This window comes from Colias croceus, chromosome 26, assembly GCF_905220415.1.
Source record: "Colias croceus chromosome 26, ilColCroc2.1".
Lineage (NCBI taxonomy): Eukaryota > Metazoa > Arthropoda > Insecta > Lepidoptera > Pieridae > Colias > Colias croceus.
Genome location: NC_059562.1, coordinates 3,500,172 through 3,522,585, shown reverse-complemented (window position 1 = coordinate 3,522,585; position 22,414 = coordinate 3,500,172). Strand labels below are relative to the sequence as shown.

Genomic DNA, 22,414 nt, shown 5'->3' with positions numbered 1-22,414 from the left:
CTATCTGGTCTATAATAATTATCACTAAATTCATATAAATATAGTATATATATATTGTGACTCATCGTTCATCACTTCTTAGTTGTCGCATTTCAAATTTATTTGCTTATATTCTTGTCTCGTTCTTGCACACTAGCCCCCCAACATACGGAACTGAGAGGTAAATATATATTTCGTATTATGTAATCATATCTATTAGATTTTCTGGCAAATTATTTATAATTATTTGCACTAACGCGTACATTTTAGCCTCTATAATCTACATTATTCTCTATAAATGGCTTTTATTTATTTTTCGTATGTCCATCAGCTAGCTTTTAAAGCTTATATAAAGAATAAATATAAAAAATAGCCTAGAAATATATTCTGAAAATAAATTCGTCGTAACTGACTATACATTTAACATAGTACATAATTTATAGTGGGTTGCATGTATTTTTTTTTTCTAAGAAATGTACCTACATATTGAGTTTAGAGTTTAGACTGACCTAAAAACAAAATCCAATAATAATAAAAAAATGATATAATAAATATTTTAATTAGCCGCATGCATTAAATAAAGACTTAATAAAAAATCATTTTTAATATTTTAAGATAACTATTTTCACCATAAATATTTATTCATAAGTCTAAATAATGTATACCTTCAGGCTCAGAACATACATACGTACAACTAAGTTATGTTTTTAAACTTACCTTGCAACTTGAAACTTTTTCAATGCCATTGGCGAAGAGTACAATGCTCTATTATACTCCATGTATCTATTATGCATTTTCTGTAATGTTCTATTGTATATTGACGCTCAATTGGTTAAATTAATAGTTTTATTGATAGCCTAGACTACATATATTAAAAGGTGCGGCTTAGTTATGTTGTTTCAAATGATACGCTGTTGTATCGTTTGAAAAAATGGAATGGCACTGTTTAATCAAGTGCCTAGGCTAATAATGAAGCAGCGTATATATATTTATGAATGACCTTATATAGTCCGGTCAATCTAGTTAAAAAATACATTAATTCATTTGTCTTGTTGATATTGGTAAAATTGTGAGAAACATTTTTGACCTTTGTAATTGTTTTCAAAGTACTGAAGTTTAAAATTTTATTTAAAAGACGTTTTGAACAATTTTATACCTGGATGGGATTTTATGTAACTTCCCCCTTATTTTTTGGGCTAATTTGACCGGACTATAATACGCTGCATTACTATTATACACGTGTGTTCTGTGCCTGAATGCGTTACAATGACGCTTCACGCTATAAACGCGTGACCCCCGCCATGTGGATGTTGAGTGTGTGTACAACGCGCAGCGAACGCGTCGTCGGAAGGGTCCCGCGCCAGCGAGGCGGGGGAGACCGCGCCCCGTGGCTCCACGCTCCCGCGGGCCGCCACCTCGCCCGCGCCCAAGTACTCGCCCGACGCCTCGCCCTCCTCCTCCGTCACCAGCGAGGGCGCGCCGTGAGTATACACGCACATACATATACAGGGTGACTGGTAAGACGTCAGACGCATTTAGATAGGAGCTTCTTCTCATAAAACTGAACAATTTTTGTTGTACAACTTTGCTGAATTCGTAAAAAAAAAATTGGACTTTGTAAGGAAACTTCGCTTATCAGCTGACCGATATCCATACAAAGTTCAGTTTCATGAGTAGAAGCTCCTGTCTAAATTTGTCTAACGTCTTACCTTTCACCTGGTAAATAATTTATTTATTTATGATACTTCATTTATCATGAATTGAAAAGAATAAACTTGCTAAGTGTACAATAGGCGGCCTTATTGCTTAAAAGCAATCTCTTCCAGGCAATCGTAAAAATATAGGACATATTATAAGACAATTGTAAAAAGCGAGCGCGCATCAAAAAAATAAAAAAAAAAAAATATTCAGAACAATTTTCACACACGGCATGATCAGCAAAATGGTCTTAGCGAGATGATATAGATGATATAGTATATTGAGGAAGGCCACCTCGTTACCTCTCTTCGAAGATAAAATTGAGACGTCAAATGTAGCCTATTAAATTGGCACGACTATACTTTCTAAATAACTGTTTGACACTTTTATGATTTAAAATATACCTATTTTCTGTCAGTATGGTTTTACGAGGCACACTAAAAATGTTTAAAGTGACGTTTAACATACAGTTACCCCACACAAGCGGGCACCAACAACATGTCAGAGGCGACGTTCAGCCTCAAGCCGATACTGAACGAGCTGCGCGAGCGGCGGGAGGACTACGAGCGGCTGGCTGAGAAGATCGATGCACTTAAGGTCATTTGGCACAAAAAATGTTTTTTTTTTTTTTGTAATTTTTTGTGTGGCACTACGTGTGTGTGTAAATTATTTAATGGAGTTGTCCTTTGTAATGTTATTGTATTAAAGTTGTACAAAAATTAAATTACAAAAACATTTTTTGTAATTCTTAAATAAATGTATTTTTCCAAATCCAAAATAAAAAAAAATGCATTTTGAAAATGAAAAAAATTACTTTTGATTATGAATTGTGTATTGTATGGTCACTGGTAAAAATTGATTTGTTTTCAGAATTTAACGCAAGAGGTGTCGTTTCTATCGGCCGCTTTACAAGAGGAGCGCTTCAAAACGGAACGACTCGAGGAGCAAATCAACGATCTCACTGAGTTACATCAAAACGAGGTACTTTTGAAAATTTTCCTGTGATTGAACATTTTCAATTATCTGTTTTTCTTTTATCAATTTTTGTGATAATTCAAATTTTTTTCTTGATTTTGTGCAGTCATTTTTAACGGAAAAGTAAAAAAGTTTATATCGTTTAATTGTTTCCACAGGTAGAGAATTTAAAGCAGGCACTAACGGATGTGGAAGAGAAAGTACAGTACCAGAGCGAAGAGCGGATACGAGACATACACGAGGCGTTAGATCTGTGTCAAACTAAAGTGAGTACGACACCACCCTCAAACGTACACTAATCTTAAAGCGGTTCAAAATGTATACGTGTGCACATGATGCGTGTGACAGGATCGACACGTGTCAAAGGCATCATGATATTATTTAAATAGCTATTTGGCAGTGTGAAATATCTCCTTATTCAAAAACTTACATTTAGTGTTATTAAAATGGTCATTTATGAAATTATTTAGTTACAAAATACGTAAGCAAAAATATCACTTATAAATAAGGGTATTTACAATAGAATATAAGACTCGGGGTGCCGGAGTGCGGCGATCATCACATGCATAAGGATTGCAGGCGGGGTGGGGGCGGGGCGGGGGAACGTGCGCACGCGCGCAACGCGTGATTGTTACATTTTATTTTTTGGGAATGGAGAAACATTGGGACACACCAATTTATTATCTACTACTGTTACATAATTATTATGTGAACTTGCGAGTATTTTTTTAATTTGAAGTGTGTTTCACCAGTCATTCTATATATTATGTTTTAAGTTTAAATTGGAATGTGAGTGTTTTTTAAGCTATTGTATAGCTTCTATCGCGGGCCTTGAGCGCGGGGACCGAATCGAGAAATTCCGTAACGAAAAAACCTCACGCTCCCCACTCCGATGGGCGGAGGTGTGGCTTGAAGGCATAGCATGCAATAGCTTTACCGCGGCAGTCCCCGAGTGTCACACGTCGTTTTTTTTCATTTAGTCAATTATTTGTATGTGTGTGTGTGTCGCAGATAAGCAAGCTGGAGCAGTGGATGGCGGGCGGCGGGGCGGGCGGTGGGGCGGGCGGCGCGGGCGAGGCGGGCGCCGCGCTGCCGCCGCGCGTCGTGCTCGTCAAGCTGCTCAACGTGGCGCTCACGCTGCTGCAGCTCGCGCTGCTGCTCGTCGCCACCGTCGCCGGCGTCGCCATGCCCTTCCTGCGCACCAGGTACACGTCGTGCTCGTCAAGCTGCTCAACGTGGCGCTCACGCTGCTGCAGCTCGCGCTGCTGCTCGTCGCCACCGTCGCCGGCGTCGCCATGCCCTTCCTGCGCACCAGGTACACGTCGTGCTCGTCAAGCTGCTCAACGTGGCGCTCACGCTGCTGCAGCTCGCGCTGCTGCTCGTCGCCACCGTCGCCGGCGTCGCCATGCCCTTCCTGCGCACCAGGTACACGTCGTGCTCGTCAAGCTGCTCAACGTGGCGCTCACGCTGCTGCAGCTCGCGCTGCTGCTCGTCGCCACCGTCGCCGGCGTCGCCATGCCCTTCCTGCGCACCAGGTACACGTCGTGCTCGTCAAGCTGCTCAACGTGGCGCTCACGCTGCTGCAGCTCGCGCTGCTGCTCGTCGCCACCGTCGCCGGCGTCGCTATGCCCTTCCTGCGCACCAGGTACACGGCACTCCACAGGGTGTACATGTGCAGTCGCGGAAGAATTCCAACCAATACCCGCAGCTCCATCATTAAAGCGGCTCGACGGAACACAGTGGGGTTTTAGTCGGTAAGAATCCAACATAACCCACGGCGCCTTCCCCGGGGGCCATGGGTATCTTTGGAAGATTTCCCCACTATATAAAAAAAGGGTGTACATGTGCAGTCGCGGAAGAATTCCAACCAATACCCGCGGCCCCATCATTAAAGCGGCTCGACGGAACACAGTGGGGTTTTAGTCGGTAAGAATCCGACATAACCCACGGCTCCTTTCACCGGGGACCATGGGTATCTTTGGAAGATTTCCCCACTATAAAAAGAGGGTATACATGTGCACATGCCACCGCACAGAGTATACAACGCAGCACCGCATGCTGCACGCACTGCCGCGTTTCGCACCGCCCCGGGGGCTACACACCGCTGAGCACACGCTACCGCACGGCACACTACACACTGTACGTACCGAACGCACCCGCTTGCACGTACGCAAGCACGAACTTACGTACGCACGCACGCACGAACGTACGCTCGTGTTTCACACTATGTATGTAGTGTGAAACACGTGCGTGCGGTCGCTAACTTTTCCGAGCACTGCACATGCTTCAACATCACATAATATACATATTGCCAATAAAACTCCACATACATACCGTCATTATACATATTATAGTTTACTCTGATCAGCTCTACTACACAATAGGCATACTAATAATAAATAGATTATATTCGATATTTATATTATACTAGATTTCCGCCCGCGGCTTCGCCCGCGTTTGCAAAGGAAAACCCGCATAGTTCCCGTTCCCATGGGATTTCCGAGATCAAAACTATCCTATGTGTTAATCCAAGTTACCCTCTATATGTGTGCTAAATTTCATTGTAATCGGTTCAGTAGTTTTTACGTGAAAGAGTAACAAACATCCATACATCCATACAAACTTTCGCATTTATAATATTAGTAGGATTACATCTTTCTCAAGCACGATAAAAGATCACTTCTCGATAGTTTTTCCATAATGTGAGATTTAGTGAATAGATTAAATTACAAGCTTGCTAAGTATATATTTATCAAGCATGTAACCTAATTTAATAGATATTGAATACATGCTTTATTATAAATTCGGGTTCGCTGATATTTGTTATAGGAATAGGGGGAGGATATCTGTATTTATCTCATCGTGGATTGAAATTCAGTGTCTTGGATTTCAGCCCTCTCTCCCTACAAATGTATCAAAGAAATAAGTAACAGTAACATATTGTGGTGTGTGCAGGGTGCGTGTGCTGACCACGAGCCTGGCGGTGATGTTCGGCGTGCTGGTGCTGAAGCAGTGGCCCGAGGTGGCGCAGCTGTCGGAGCACCTCGCGCGACGCCTCAAGGAGTACCTGCTCGACAAGCACCACGACAGGTAATGGGTGTGACACACCCGGTGCGGGACGGGGTGGGTGTGACAGGGACGTGGGCTCTAGTTGAGGCTGGTGGCAGAGCTTGACCGACCATCCGTGCGTACCGTCGGTCCTGACGATACGCATCAACTATGACTATGACACTATGCGCATGACAATACGCGTGCGTATGGTCGGTCTAGCTATGAACGGTTTTAAGAATTTCCATACATATGACAAACGCGACTGACGTACGCACTGATGGTCGGTCAAGCTCTGCAACCAGCCTTAGTGTTAAACTTGGAGGATAGGTAGGGGGGATAGGAGATTGGCAATGTGGGTTCTAGTTTAGTGTTAAAAGTGGGGGATAAGTAGGGGGGATATGAGATTAGCAATGTGGGTTCTAGAAGGACAGGTAGAGGGGATGGGAGATAGGCAATATGGGTTTTATTTAATCTTTTTTAAATCAAATTGTCGTTAAAACACAAAAGTGTATGTGTATAAAAGTGTCTGTTCATTACTTTAAAATTCGGGTTCGGTGATATTTGTTTGGAAATAGGGATAGAGGGGAGGATATCTGTATTTATCTCATCGTGGATTGAAAGTAAAACGGGGGACAGGGTACGGGGACTATGCTGAATGTATGTGATAATGATTGAAGGTCGTAATAATTTTTGGAAATGGCCCATGAGTGGTGGTGGCAATTAATTTGTGCTCTTAAACTATTTGTATATTTAGTTATTTTTATATTGCTAAAATCGAACCTTTCAATTTATCATTTACTTCGTATGTGTAGTCAAAAAAGATAAAAAAATATTATACAGCCTTTTTTTATGGAAATAACATTGAACTAGAACCCACAATTTTAGGCATCAATATAGTAAAGAAATAATTTTTTACGTTTTCGAATTGTTATTATTTATGTTCTGTAACTATAGTACCTATGTTATCTGCAGTTGATTCTAAGGTAATATGTCTAGTCTGATGTTTATATGTATTAGTGAACATTAAAATTATTTATTACATACAAATCGTATGACTGTGACTTTGATGGATTTTTATAGGGACGTTAGTTGTTTTTTATGAGATGTTCTTATATATTGACAAGTTTATAATCGTTTTATATAATTTATTATGTATCGCAATGATTTTTGAAACGTAGCAAGTGACTCGTAGCGTCAGCCAAAGACCAATTAAGTATTTCTCTTTAGTGAACTTTTTATTATATTTGTATATTTTTTATTTATTGTGTATTTTATTTATGGAGATCTGTGAGTATAACGCCTCCGTAATCAAATAGACGAACTTACTTTAATAGTACCTTTTGTGTAAGGAGATATATTTTAATGTATAATTATTATAGTTTGCAAATATCTGGTATTCAAACTTTGAAATCAGTAACACTTTGGTAGTGGAAATGCATGGCATAACTCAGTGTTTATCACAAATAAATAGCTTTTGTACGTGAATGTATAATTTTATATTTTTATAAAAAATTCAAATGGAAAATTAAATTTTGTAACTGACGTGTTTGAATACCAGGTCGATAACTATAAATGAGTAGCGTTCCTCATCACTTGTACAAATATGCTTGTATTATATACTGTATCATATTGTTAAATGCTTAAGTCATATCAACATATAGTTTCGCAGAATCTTTATGAATAATTATCGTATGTATACATAATATTATCATAAATGCATAGAAATATTTACATTATATTGTATCGTATACGGACGCAATTGCAATAATTAATTTATTTATTTTATAAAATTCCGCTTATTTATTATTTCAATTTTATTTGTTTATTTTTGTTTTATTTTATTTTCATTTATTTATATTGGTTTTGTTTGTTTTTACTTCAGGTATGAGTGCAAATCGTTGTGTGGTTGATAATTTCGGCGAATCGTGATATTGCAATTTAGTCCTTGGATTGTCTGCAAATGTTTGTGGAGCTCCCAACGCTCTGCTCGAGACAGAAACTCTTGTTTTTTTTTTATGATTTTCAATTATTTCGATGTTGTGGTGGTACATTATTTGAAATACAAACGCTTTAGTATTTTAATATTGTGGTGTAAAGCGACATTTTAAGTTGAATTTATTTATCGATTACATTATTTTATTTTATTCATTTATAACGACATAATTTTTTTTAATCTTTATATTTTTTTATTATATCTATTCAGGCGTATATTGTGTTTGTACGCGTGTGTAAATATAATTTTATGTTACGGTAATTTTTCATTATTATTATTCATGTTTCAATTAATGTCAATATTAAGTGGAATATATTTGTGATATTAATTGATATTTTAATAAATAAATCGTTTAATCAGGCTGGGCCTTTTTTTACAAAATGGATGTTCGTTAATGTCTATACGATAAAATGATGTCGAAGCTAATCAAAACTTAGATCGAATGGTCTGCAGTTCTTAGTTTTGTTTACGAACTATATTGGTAGCACATTTTATTACAAAAGCTTTATTATCAAAATCGAACGAGAATTAATGTTAAATTATTTATTAAATTTTTATATAATTTGCGTTATATTAGAACAATTATAATCGGTCTTGTGGTTAAAAATGTGTATATATTGTCCTGTAACGTTCCCTCACAACACAAGGCCGGTCCACGGAATTATATTATGAATGTTAAAATGTTGCCATCCTAGCGATGTTGTCACTCTTGTCTAGCTAATTTATTGTAAAACCAAGTGACATTAAAATTAAACTTTATTTTGTATACAAATATGAACCAGTTTCGAATATATTTTACTTAGAAAGTTTTGCTAGCATGATTTAAACCGATATTGAAAAACAAATTATTTTTAAAGAATATCAAGAGCAATAATTAGTTTAAATTAAACTATAGACTTCCCTCTCCTGTATCTAAACCTAGGAAAACATTTATAATATTGATAATAATATAATTTGTAATAAGGGAAACATTCCAAATTTTTTCTTACTGATCTTCTAGATGAATTGAAAATTAACCCAATATAAACGCCCGGGCTTTTCTTGAAATTATTATTTTTTTAAGTCGGTTTATTGTGTACATTATGTAAATATTTTTTTTTACTCAGCACGGTATGGATGGTTGTATTGTTTCATTGTAATATTTCATATTATGCGTATTTTGATGTATTATTCTTATATTTATTGGGTGGAATACACGTTGTCAAAAAATGTATTGGAAAAATATTGCATTCAACGTGCTTATGAAAAAGTTTAATGCAGTAACGTTAAAATACACAAAATGTAAATTAAAATGTTGAATGCAATATTTATGTAGTATCTGAAATGTAAATTCATTAATTATTACTTTATTTGGAATGTATGTAAATTGTAAACTGATGACATGTTTTGTTTCAAACTATGGATTGAATAAAATCATCACAATTTTATTTATTTCGTTTTATTTCTTATTCCTCTTTATTCATTTATCAATATAATATATTATGTGTAAGTATAATTAAAACACCAGTTTTAGCCGTAAAAAATATTTTATTAAAATATAAAAACACTTAAAAGTAACGAGTCTGCATAATTTACTTCAGAAACACACTGATATTTTATTGAATTTTAAAACATTTAAGAACAATGTATATAATGGCCACCTATAGGTTAAACAAGAGTTGAAATCAATAAAATGCAATAAATTATTACTCACATATTGACAAGGATGTAATTACATCTTCTGAATACTAAAACACGATTTTATATGACTGAATAAAATTAGTAAATAGATGCACACATCTAGTCTAGTCTAGTCTAGTATATTATAAAGGCGAAAGTTTGTAAGTATGGATGTATGGATGTTTGTTACTCTTTCACGTAAAAACTACTGAATCGATTACAATGAAATTAAGCACACATATAGAGGGTAACTTGGATTAACACATAGGATAGTTTTTATCCCGGAAATGCCACGAGAACAGGAACTATACGGGTTTTCCTTTGCAAACGCGGGCGAAGCCGCGGGCGGAAATCAGTAGAATATAAAAACAAATCATCGCTCGCGTTCATTTCATATGCGTAATTTGATGATTGATCTTAAATTTATTGGGTGGAATACTCGTCAAAAAAATATATTAGAAAAATATTGCATTCAACCCGCATATGAAAAAGTTAAATGCAGTAACGTTAAAATACACAAAATGTTTAATAAAACCATGGACGAACGTTGAATGCAAACTATTCTGTAGTATCTGAAATGTAAATTTATTAATTATTATATTTTTGTTTGGAATGTAAGTAAATTGTAAACTGATGACATGTTCTGTTTCAAACTATGTATTGAATAAAATCATCACAATTTTATTTACTTCGTTTTATTTCCTATTCCTTTTTATTTATTTAACAAACTACAATATGGGTAAGGATAATAATTAAAACACCAGTGTTAGTCGTAAAAAATATTTTATTAAAATATAAAAACACTTACAACAATACAGTCTGCATAATTTACTTCAGAAATACTCTGGTATTTTATTGAATTTTAAAACATTAAGATGAATATATAAAATAAATGGCCACATTTGGTTTAACAAGGGTTAAAATCAATAAAATGCAATAAATTATTACAAAAATATCCACATCTTCAAACACGGTGTCATATTATGACTGAATAAAATTAGTAAATAGATGCATACACAGAATATAAAAAGAAAGAATTCGTAAAATCTAACATCTCTGTGTTAACACTTTTCGCTTAAAATTAACTCAAACTTAATTTAACAATTTGATTGACTAACACAATATGTTGCTGTAAAATTTCCCTTACAAAATACTGTAGTCACCTTGATAACATCCAAATGACTTATGTATTACAATAATCTATCACACAAGAATCTCCATTATTCTTCTTTCTCTGAATTCACGGAAAGTGAACGAGGTATTAGGTTATCAGGTTTCGGAGGCAGCTCTGGTTTCTCCGGTGTTTGTGGGCCGAGACCAGAGTCGTTAAATTCCTCAGCTTGGTCTATTATTTCTACCGTACTATCCACAGAGTCGTTCAGACCTTCAACTTCTTCTGATAGAGGCACAGCTAATGTTGGTTCGGGCCTGTTTGGAATTTATTAAAAAAGTTATCAGAATGATTATAAAAGTAGATAAAAGTCGATTTAAATTCAAAACCTCTATGTGTACCCATCATGGTGCGACCAATGCAAGCATGTAATATTGTCATAAACTATCTAATTACCATATTGACAACTATCTAATTACCATTCCCATTCTGTTTACTCATAAGTGAATGCATGCTTTCATGCTTTTCATTAATTGGCTTGAGAAATTGCTATGGTACTATTAGCCTCTTGGAAACGCCAGGTTTAGAAGAGCGTATATTCTATTCAGAATAAAAATGTGAACAACAAGTAAATTTAGTGCCAAATTTTAAAAACATTGCTAGCGTGAAGGTGCGCGAAATTGTCTCGCGAGTCAATGATCGTCAAATCCGGTCGAACATTGGCTCGCGTAAATGCTAGCAGTGTACACCACTGACATACGGACAACACTATTAAGTACTTATGTATCTTTATCCTTTCCCTGCATCGCAAAATATCAATTTTCGTGACCAATGCGAGCATTGTTTTATTTTTTTTATTCTGGCACTAAATTAGCATTTACTTTACTAAATTAGCTTGTTTTATATGCCAGTTTAGGGCGCTTTCAATTTGTGCGTTTCGTGTCGGACGGTTGCGGTGCCGAAGCGGCGCACGGACGATCCTATTTTTTCATACAAAACGAAACGCATAAATTGAAAGCGCCCTTAAGATGCGTGTTGTGCAGCAGGTGTAAGGAATCTATTCGTCTGGTGTAGAATATCTTTGTACATTGCAAAGATAGTATCTTCACCATGTGTGACGCGCTTTATACCCAACAAAATGCATCTATAATACTTATAATTTTTTGTAACCCAGCTGTGCTAACGACTAATGTGTTTGAATATTTTACAAAATAAATTTTCCCAAAACAAATATTAAGCTTTTTATTAATATATCCTTACCTCCATTGTCCCGATGGTTCCCATTGATTAATAAAACCACAACTTAGTACATCCAACATATACACCCAACAATTATTTACAATCCCAAAATTGTACCCAATTATGGCCTTGGTATGGAATATATATGATTAGCAAAGTGAGGTGAGTAAAATAAAAGATACAATTCAATTCCGATGTTTTTATTGAAAGGCTTACAAGTATTATGTTAATAATTGCTAGCGAATAGCTAAATACAATGTACGGGTACATTTATAAAATACCACGATAAAATTAATCATCAGATAATCGTTAAAATAAACTTAATAAAAATATTCAATAAAACGTCTAACAAAATAAAAAAAATAATATACAATTATTAAAATTATAATCAAAATAAATCGTTGTATCCCATAGGAATGTAATTATTTTAAAAAATCTCTAAAAAATACTCTCACGTAAAACTTATAGAATACACACTTTATATGATAAAGTTTTATATCAAAAGAAATGCAAAGGGAATGCAGAATCAATTTTGTGGGGAATGTATATAATTACAAAACAGACAAACGATATTTAATATACACACCGAATATGTTGCACGATATTGCCAATTCGCACAACCTTTAAAATCAAATGAATAATGATGTTGGACCCGAAATGAAAATCATAAGAAATCTAATTAATGTCATGATAAAACAACATAATAAGCGATATTCATATGATCAAAATACGACACCAATTTCGTTGTAAAAATGTATAAAAAACATCATCTTATTATAATAAGTACTAAAATCGTAAGCCATTACTAATGTATAATGTAATAATAATAGGTAATTGATTCCCTTAATCTAAAAGCCTAGTGTTACCTAGATTTAGGCCCTAAAATAAGTTATATGTTTATTACGTCACGAATATTACAAACTTAACTAGTTATCCCACCCGGCGACACTCAACACAGGACAGTACAATTCCATCACCTGTCGACAGTATTAACAGCAACAGAGGGAAATCCAAAATATATTACATAAAAAGAGATCAAAAATAATTATCATACAAACGCTGCCTGTTTAAAAATACCTAATAATTTAATTTCAAAATAATTTCGCATTTCATAATAACCCAAATTTACAATCTTAAATTAAAAAGGTTTAGGCAGAAACGATAGATTTTTAGAAGATTAGAAAAATGAAACTGTGCTATTTATACTGTGACCATCACCTTATATTACAATATACAGAAATTTTGCAGAATGTGTATAGACCCACTATATTTTATTAAAAAATATAGTGTGCCCATAATAATGATTTTTTTTTGCTTATATTATATTATTTTGTTGTACCTGTAGGTGGGTGTATATCGATAAAAATCGATTTTATCCAAGAAAAATCCCTCTGTACAAACACAATTAAAATCAACTCAAAATGCTTGCGTTTGAGAAAAAATGTATTGATTTATGTAAAAATCAAATGCAAGCAAATCTCGCTTTTGAGTCCGAATGTTTATCAAGATTTTGATTACTAATATAAAAATAATACATAAGTAGTTATAGTGTAAAATAAAAATAAAAACAATAGAAAATATATAAGAAATCTTGTAAAAACAATCGAACTGCATACATTTTCATCATCACTTAAATATAAAATAGTGATTTACACTAAGACACGAAGCTCAAACCAAAAAACCCCAAAAACATTGGATTAAGCGATTTACAGTTACTTTCCTAATATGGCCATTTTCACTACTGCAATATTTCCCATTTAAACACAAAACTTAGGACGAAACATGTTTTTTATATGTCTTTTAATATTGTTTATTGTAGTAAGTCTGTATGATATGATGCAAAGATATTTTGTACTTTATATTTTTCACCTTTTCACGTTAAAACCTAAAATCAATCTGTTAAAACATCTAAAAATATTTTTTTCGATGTATGTGTAAAAAAATAAAGTTTGATTTTTAAGTAAAAAATTGACATCTAGATATTTTAAATGAAATAAAACCACACAGACTCACTACCAAACATGGTTTTTGATGCCATGGGCCAGAATTATTAGTGTTATAAAATATATTACAAATTAATGACCTCAACCTGCACGAGCGTGCGCCCAGGACCAAGGTATCCTCATTCCTCGTGTAATTTATGTGTGTATATTGGCATATAATATATGTGTGTGTGTATGTGTGTGTGTTGTGTGTGCGTGTATTTGTGAATGAAATGTCCTTGTGTGTGTAAACGCACAAAGCTAAGTATATTTATGGTGTGCACGCGCTTGCTTAGTATGTTTATTATTGTTTATATCACGTGTCAGTGTGTTTGCAAGTGCATCTGTTTAGTTTCGTATGTTTCTACGTGTGTTTATGTGTATATATAGATATGTGTGTGTGTGTGTATAATGTGTATCATTTGTTACTGTGTATAAGTGTCAGTGTATGTGTCCGAATGCCACGTATTATTGCGTAAATTAGTTTCGTATATTTTTAAGCATGTGTCTTTGCGTGTATCATGTATTTTTGTGTGTGTTTAGTGTGTTTTGTTTCGTATATTTGTATCTATGTATGTTTGCGTGTATCACGTGTTACTGTATGTTTGTTTGTATGTATGTATGTGTGTGTGTCACTCACTGCGCGGGCTGCGCGCTGGGTATGTAGTCGAGCGCCATGAGACAGGCGAACACGGTCATGATCATCTTCGGTTTGCGTTCGGTTATATCCTCGGGTAGTGCGTAAACACGTGCGCCACAACGACGGGCCATTGATATTGCGTATTTCGCGTTCGCTAGCTTCTCCTGTGAAAATAAAAATAAATAAGTATAAATTAAATGTTGTAGTTGTACACAAATAACAGAATAAAAATATAATTGTTATAGGGCTTTCGTATGGTAAGTCACTGAGACAAGCGGTTGATTTTTTACCCCAATTTTGACCAGTGACCAATAATAATGTTTTTAATAAAATTCATAATGTAAATTTTGAAACTGCTTTTCTCATTAATCACAGTAAATATGTTTGTATGTTTGGTTTCCTATACTAATTAATTATAGTCGGGCGATTGCCGTTATTTTTCTTGGGGGAAAGTTTTCACCAAATACATACTTAGTAATAATTTTGAAACTATTAAAAGTACATAATTATTAACTGTCTTCATGCTAATGTGGTGGCTCAGTGGTGAGACCTCGGACTTCGAATCGATAAGTCCGGGGTTCGAGACCAGGCGAGCGCGCAGGAATTAAATTGATTTTTCAATTTATCTGCGCATGTTGTAACATCACCACTGCTCGAACGGAGAAGGAAAACATCGTGAGGAAACCGACATTTCGAAGAATTAAAAAGTTAGACGACATGTGTCATCCGCCAACCCGCACTTGGCCAGCGTGGTGGATTATGGCCTGTACCCTCATAGGAGGCCCGTGTCCCAGCAGTGGGAACGTATATGGGCTGATGATGATGATGATGATGATGATGCTAATACAAATACAAATATACTATACCTCTTCATTGCCTCCTGGCAACACCAGGTCGTAGTTGATGGAGCCGGGCTTTATCGCGTCGATCAAGTCGATCACCACTTTGCCGTCCGCTAATACCTCGTCCTGAAATCAAAACAATATTTATTTCAAACCTATCTTTTTTCTTGAAATCTTATGCTTTTTTATACCAAAAAAATAACGACTTTTCAGATGCTCCTCTGATTAAAAAATCTATTTCTAGAAGGAAACTGAACGTTTGCCAGACTAAAGCAAATTGATCAGTGAAACATTGAGTTTATAAAATGTTACAAAATAAACATAAACAAACAACACTTCTATACATCTTTTTAACCCAATTCACTAACATAGTCTACTATAAACAATATCCCTAACCATCACATTAACTGTCATTTATTGATTTAATTTAAAATTTCGGTCATAGTACTAACCATTACATTTACTTTGATTTACATTATCGCATAGTAAATCGGATGGCACACAAAAAAAAACTATTTCCTAGTTGCTTAATAGCTTTAACATACCTGGAAGCTCTTAATACTCGACGTTTTGCCAGCAGATTGCAGTTTATTATTAACCCATTGTACAATCTCCTTCTCAATGATGGGGTTGCCCGTGTTCGCGAGTCGGGTGAGCACAGAGAGCGTGTATGCTCGCATTAGTTGCCAGATTAGAGCTGAAAATATTTAGTATATTTTTAAAAATTGGTTTAATAAAATTAGGTTGTGGTAAAAAAGGTAGAGAGGGAGTATATTCAGGAGATTTAGTAACATCACAGAGAATCTAATCGGTTAATAAACTATTTCGTAGTTCAAAATGAAGTGCGCGTTTATTGACTGTTATGGTTGTTTTTTTTTTTTATATAATATATTTTGTATGACCAGAGCACGATTATAATATGTATAATTCGCGTTTGAATTTTTTCTACAAAACGCCGATACGATTCGATACTAAACATCACGAACAATCTCTGCATTATAGACGCGTAGACAGCGTTTTGTTTTGGAGATTTTTTTGCGTGTTTCTGTCTCTAGTTGTTTATTTTCGTCAATGGTGTGAATCAGAAAAAATGTAGCTTTATTCTAGTAAAAGAATCGAAATAGATTCCGTGTGAAAACATCACAAACATAGACCTTTACACACAAAAACTCAAATTCCTATAAAATATAACAAAAAATTGGTTGTCTGTAAAGTCGGTTTACTGACGATAGTTGAACGTGACAACGTCCGATTGTGCTTCTTTGTCGCTCGTTCCGCGCTCTCGCTCGCACTTCAAGCCTTACATGGAACGCCTCAGATGAGTCAGAGCGAGGTAACGCCGCATGAGTCATGTTTTTTCGTGCGTGTAGCCGGCTTTATCGAATTATAAGACGTTGTCACGTCAAAAAACCCCGTACCGAGCGTGAGCGTGGCGTTCCCCTCGTTGATGTCGGCGCCGGCGATGCCGACGAGCGAGAAGCCGAGCGCGCGCCCGAGCTCCACCGCGTAGTTGCAGTTCTCCAGCCGCTCCATGAACTTGCGCAGCTTCGAGAACTGACGGTGCACCTGCAACGCGACATATTTCGGTTATTTACATGGACACATTAATATACAGGGTGTAATCGTTAAGTGTGCACAAGCGATTATTCCGTAACTATTGCAGATATCTTAAAACTTTAAACTGATATCGAAAGTACTTAACCTAATGAGTAAAATGGCCATAACAAATTTTTAAAAATGAAACGTGAAATATCCAAAAATGTTACATTAAACGCCCCCATACATTTTATTTCCCATACATTTTGTATCCATATACTTGGGTTATTTAGATGGACACATTAATATACAATCACAGTTAACCGATACTAACAGAATCGTAACTCCTTATAGGCCATCCACACGTCTACCGAACAACGTGACAAACAACGAACACACAAGGACGGCGCTATACAGAGAGAAGCGAGAAGGAAATAAGTACATCTCTTTTCTTCGTATAGTGCTGTCCCTACGTGTTCGTTGTTTGTCACATTGTTCGGCAGACGTGTGGATGGCCTATTATAAAACATTCAAAACAGCTCACTCACACAAACACATTCATCAACAAGATTCCTAATAGGTACTTAATCTCGTCAATATAAGTCAAAGCGTATATGTGTGATAATATTATAAAGCTGAAGAGTTTGTTTGTTTGTTTGTTTGAACGCACTAATCTCGGGAACAACTGGTCCGATTTGAAAAATTCTTTCGGTGTTCGATAGCCCATTTATCGAGGAAGCAAATTTATATATCATCACGCTACGACCAACAGGAGTGGAGCCACGGGGGTGAAACCGCGCGGAGCAGCTAGTAGACTGATAACAACAATAGCGCAACAACAAGGCGTTTTCGTTTTTAGGTGTGAAAGACGTTCAAACGTACGAAACGGCTCACTCACGCGTAAGCTGAAACGAAACTCCTAAGAGTACTTCAAAATTTTTTCAATACCAGCCTATGGGTATGTTATACTTTGATTTAAATTTTGATATACAAACGATATCAGTTGAACTAATCAACGGCAAAATAGACAAATTCTGTCGCATAGTTTGAAAGAATGTCGCAAGCAACCTTGTTTTACAATATATTCGTACCTTCTTCCAATTAACAATGCCGGGTTTAATAATATCGTATAGTTGGAAGATAACAAGGCCGTCAGTGAGGTCCGAGTACAGCCAGTTCACGTGAGGCGCAACGCCCATGGAGTTCATCCAGTTGCGGTATGCTAGAATAAGAAGAAAATAATATAGAAACTGCGAGTAGTTTTGTGTTAAGGTGTGGTGTGTAGATATAAACAAAGTAATGATCATTCGGTGCGATAGCCGATATGCTGAAATGATAACATTATAGTCGAGCCAATTTAATAGGCAACATTTGACGTCTATCAATTTTATCTTCGAAGAGATGTAACTTGCATAAAAACATCGATAAAAGTGAATTAATCGATACGGATTTGAAACATTTGTCAATCGAATTTATTAATTTATGATGATTTTTATTCACAAGTAATCAATGCATTCGATTCTAGATGTCAAATTTCGATTTTTAGAGTAACATCTCTTGTATTTAAAAAGAAAAAAGGTTTATTGACACAAAATTGTAGCGATGTCAGTTCTTCAATTCAGAAATTGTTTATTATGTTTAGAATGGTTTATCAGTAAAATGAAATCTTAAAATTACTTGTATTGGTCATTATTATTATAAATATGTAATCGTAATTTAAAAAAGTTAAGCAAATGTGCAGTTCTAACAAAACGAAATATCATGTTATTGTATGTCGTCGTTACTAGGTTACGTTGTTGAATTTTGTTGAACTGTCAAATGTTGCCTATTAAAATGGCTCTACTATAATATTTGTTATACTAAAACGAGTACTGGATGTTGAACGTTAAGAGCTAGCGCGCAAGAGCAACTTTTGTCTCCGCAACTATTTTGTCTCTCCCATCAACTACATAGGCTAGTATGAAAGTGCGGAGACAAAAGTTGCTCTTGCGCGCTAGCTCTTAAATTGTATGATATCAACTGTCAAAATTGACCTATGGTCTATTTCTTGATTTCAATTATGTTGGTGTTGTTGATTGGTTTTGTGACGACTGACATAAGTTGTTATCTTCTATTGTAATACCAATGTGAGGATTTGGTTGAATTAATTGACGAAAAAACACTACTAATTGAGTATGATATCTTATACTCAATATTTTTTTGGGAACAGCGACAAAAAAATTATGACCCTATACATTTTACAGTCGAGTAAATAAATAAATAAATAAATGATACGAATCGGAATCCGTGTCACCTCTTCAGGCTGGTTGAACAGATTGGCCGCAAACGCCAAGATTACCTTTATACCTCAAAAATTGTAATAAAAGACTAAAATACTCACTTTTCTCTTCCCTAGTCTCATCTAGCTGGTGATACGCATCAGAATCCGTGTCATTCCTCTGCAGGCCAGGGTGCTGATTGAACAGATTGGCCACAAACGCCAAGCTAACCTTTGTACCTTACAATATGTCATAAAATATCAAAGATACTCACTTTTCTCTTCCCTAGTCTCATCCAGCTGATGATACGCATCGGAATCTGTGTCATTCCTCTGCAAGCCAGGGTGCTGATTGAACAGATTGGCCACAAACGCCAAGTTAAGCTTGTACACTCCGTTCACAACGTCCGCGGGTGCTACGAACGCGCGGCAACGGAGCTTGGCCGCTTGTTGGAGCATCACTTCTGCACGACGGAGGAGGTCAGTTTCCTGTGAATATAGCGAAAAATTTTATTTGTGGAACGATTGAATACATGCTCAATCTCTATCACTATATATAATATTAAATAAAAAATATTATGTAAAGTGATAGATATAGATATAGATTATATAAAAAGGTCGTGTTCCATCGTTAGTCGTTACAATATTGTATTCATTGAAAAATGTTTCGTATTGGTTGAAATGGTTGTTAATTATCTCAATAGATGGCGCGCGTGTGTCTCTTAGACAAAAAAAAACTGGAAGAATTATATAAGTCTTCCGCTGCGTATGTTCGATTTATTATTATCCTTTCATAATGTTGGTTGAACGTAGGAATCTATCCCAAGTTTCCCTTCTAGAGTGACGTTCTTATTCACAAAACTTTAATCAAATACAGAACTTATCAATTTTAATGATTATAGATTACTTATTACTATTACGACATTGTTTTTAAATCAAGATTCCAGTGCATTGCAGCTGACCACCTACATGCATCCTGCTGGTTGTTTTTGTAGCGGCGAATGATGGCAGCACACTGCAGCTGTTAATTCACCCAGAAACTTGGTCCAAAGCACTGGAACTGCTAAAACCTTACCCTTAGAGCATCTAAAGTAACTCCAGCATCATCAGGCGCGATCTGCTTCAGCAGGTACGAGTAGATCTCGGAGTCAGCCACGTCCTGCTGGAAGTTGGTGCAGCGGCGAGTGATGACAGCACTCTGCAGCTGTTAATTCACCCAGAAACTTGGCACCAGGCACTAGTTCTTCAAGAACCTTACCCGTAGAGCATCTAAAGTAACTCCAGCATCGTCAGGCGCGATCTGCTTCAGCAGGTACGAGTAGATCTCGGAGTCGGCCACGTCCTGCTGGAAGTTGGTGCAGCGGCGAGTGATGCCGGCACACTGCAGCTGGTGGTTCACCCAGCGCAGGAGGATCGCTTCTGGAGACAGGGCCAGCAGGTCTTCGATGCGTTCCTGGAATTGTAAATGTTTAAGACATGTGAGTTTGATGTTATATACCTGATTTATAATTTACCTGACTCAAAGAAGTCGTAAGAATGATTTGATAAACTTTAAGCCCACCCAGCACATTACAAAATCAATAAATTCTTTGCTATCTGACTTCAAATGATGTTTTACAGAAAATATTACTGAGATAAGTGGAAGTAATTTAAAATTACAATTTAGATAATAACTGTTTTATGTATTATGTCACACTAAAGAGCTGTTACATTTAAACTATCTTTCAACTGTTTCATAACACTTTCAAACTAAAGTTCCCTCGCTACTCATGTTATAAATAATAATAAAAATATTGTAGTTCAGGATACATCGCCCATTTTTGCAAGTGACTACTATCAAGCTGATTTTCCGTTTGTAGCTTTATTTTGATGAGACACCGAATAATTTCGTGTACGAAACTCTCGATTGTGGTAGCTAACAGAGATAACACGGATAAAATTTTTTGATTTGATGGTTCTCAAATATTTATTACGCAATTTGTAGGACAATATGTCTGTTGAATTATATAAACATTAACTAAGTGAAAACAAAAAAAACAGCTTGTTAGTAATCATTTATGATGACCTCGTTATCGATACACTTTGGAAAGGGGGACTCTTTGAACCAACCATAGATTTTGTAGGACAAATATTTTTTCGAATAATTTAGGTAATTATCTTGAGATTGAACAAAAATCCTTGTTATCTCTGTTAGCTACCACAATCGAGACTTGCGTACACGAAATTATTGGGCGTCTCATCAAAATAAAGCTACAAACGGAAAATTAGCTTGATAGTAGTCACTTGCAAAAATGGGCGATGTATCCTGAACTATTGACGTTATCTCACCTGATCATTGAGCAGTTCTGTGAGCCCGGGACAGTGTTCGAGCGTGATCTGATTGAACAGACCGATTCGGATAATCTGCCACAAGAGACCAAGCACCAAGTGGGGTTTGCCTGGAGAATACAATATAAAACAGACCACATTATAAAATCTGAAGTTTGATACTTTTTATGCGAATTTACTAGGGTTGTTCTCAAAAAAGTGGCACCATAACCTGCCGAGCAATTTTTAGAGATTACGAAAAAATCTTTAAAGGTAACTTATCTGGTTATGTACTATATGTATTAAAAGAGATTTTTATAATGGAGGCCTTGTAATAAGAATAAGATTAAAGTAAGCAATTTTCTTTGACATAATTTTGTAATGTCATATTCTCAGTAACTTGTCGTGTCCGAAAACGAAGTGTTCGACTTTGAGGTGAAATAAAAAAATATATACTTTAAAAAAACGTGTAAATAAAATAAAATACTTTTCTATATATGGTAACAATCAATATTATTAAAACAATAACTTAGAAATATGTCTAATTTTATAGTTGTTCATATTCAAATTCTGTCCGGACAATTTTTCTCCATAACCTGTCGTTGCACATTATAACATATTTCCCGAATACTAATACGTTGGCAAAATCCCTTTTCCGTGCAAAATGAGCCGGCAGTATCTAGCTAACCAATGGTCAAGAAAGACGTGTCGAAACTTGAGCTGTTTATTAAAAAATTACATCGCGATAACGCAATCGAAGTTTGTAACAGGTATGTTATCTTTTTTCTGACCAAAATATTTTTGTATTTTTGTATATACTGTGTTGTAATTTAGTGTGATAGAAGATGTTAAATAGTACCTATTTACAATTCCCTAAGCAAAATTTAAAAAAGCCTAACCATTTCTTTGTTATTGACTGTTTACCTACGTTTTCTCATTAAACTGTCTCTCTTTATCCTGTTCGAAATGCACAGGTTAAAGAGATTGCTGACAAGTTAAAGATACTTTTACTCTTTATTTTTGAATAAATGCTTAATTACTAAAGAAATTTAGAAGTAATTAATCATAAATAATACAATTAGTTTGATACTATAAAAAGATAGTTTTAGGTTTCAATAAATGAGGAAAAATAAAAATAAAAACGA

The 22,414-nt window shown here is 35.5% G+C and overlaps 2 protein-coding genes across 6 annotated transcripts in view; one reads left to right on the top strand and one right to left on the bottom strand.

The window, feature by feature from the left end:
• LOC123703419 (transmembrane and coiled-coil domains protein 2) overlaps nucleotides 1–9,123 on the top strand; it is a 48,444-nt gene extending 39,321 nt beyond the window's left edge. For 2 of the 5 annotated variants that reach the window (XM_045651397.1, XM_045651396.1), the window contains 8 exons: nucleotides 137–160; nucleotides 1,313–1,460; nucleotides 2,148–2,274; nucleotides 2,548–2,658; nucleotides 2,811–2,918; nucleotides 3,664–3,857; nucleotides 5,608–5,742; nucleotides 7,586–9,123. In XM_045651397.1, the coding sequence (XP_045507353.1) occupies nucleotides 137–160; nucleotides 1,313–1,460; nucleotides 2,148–2,274; nucleotides 2,548–2,658; nucleotides 2,811–2,918; nucleotides 3,664–3,857; nucleotides 5,608–5,742; nucleotides 7,586–7,613 (875 nt within the window). In that variant the 3' untranslated portion in view covers nucleotides 7,614–9,123. The remainder of the gene's footprint in view (nucleotides 1–136; nucleotides 161–1,312; nucleotides 1,461–2,147; nucleotides 2,275–2,547; nucleotides 2,659–2,810; nucleotides 2,919–3,663; nucleotides 3,858–5,607; nucleotides 5,743–7,585) is intronic. The other 3 variants (XM_045651399.1, XM_045651398.1, XM_045651400.1) reach the window with 2 other exon arrangements.
• Nucleotides 9,124–10,121: 998 nt separating this feature from the next.
• The window catches only part of LOC123703603 (plastin-2), a 54,781-nt gene continuing 42,488 nt past the window's right edge, over nucleotides 10,122–22,414 (bottom strand). The window contains exons 7-15 of the mRNA XM_045651689.1: nucleotides 21,291–21,400; nucleotides 20,221–20,415; nucleotides 19,238–19,451; nucleotides 17,797–17,927; nucleotides 16,588–16,735; nucleotides 15,715–15,866; nucleotides 15,194–15,295; nucleotides 14,328–14,491; nucleotides 10,122–10,783 (exon numbers count right to left, since the gene is read on the bottom strand). Coding sequence (XP_045507645.1) covers nucleotides 10,576–10,783; nucleotides 14,328–14,491; nucleotides 15,194–15,295; nucleotides 15,715–15,866; nucleotides 16,588–16,735; nucleotides 17,797–17,927; nucleotides 19,238–19,451; nucleotides 20,221–20,415; nucleotides 21,291–21,400 — 1,424 coding nt within the window. The 3' untranslated portion in view covers nucleotides 10,122–10,575. The remainder of the gene's footprint in view (nucleotides 10,784–14,327; nucleotides 14,492–15,193; nucleotides 15,296–15,714; nucleotides 15,867–16,587; nucleotides 16,736–17,796; nucleotides 17,928–19,237; nucleotides 19,452–20,220; nucleotides 20,416–21,290; nucleotides 21,401–22,414) is intronic.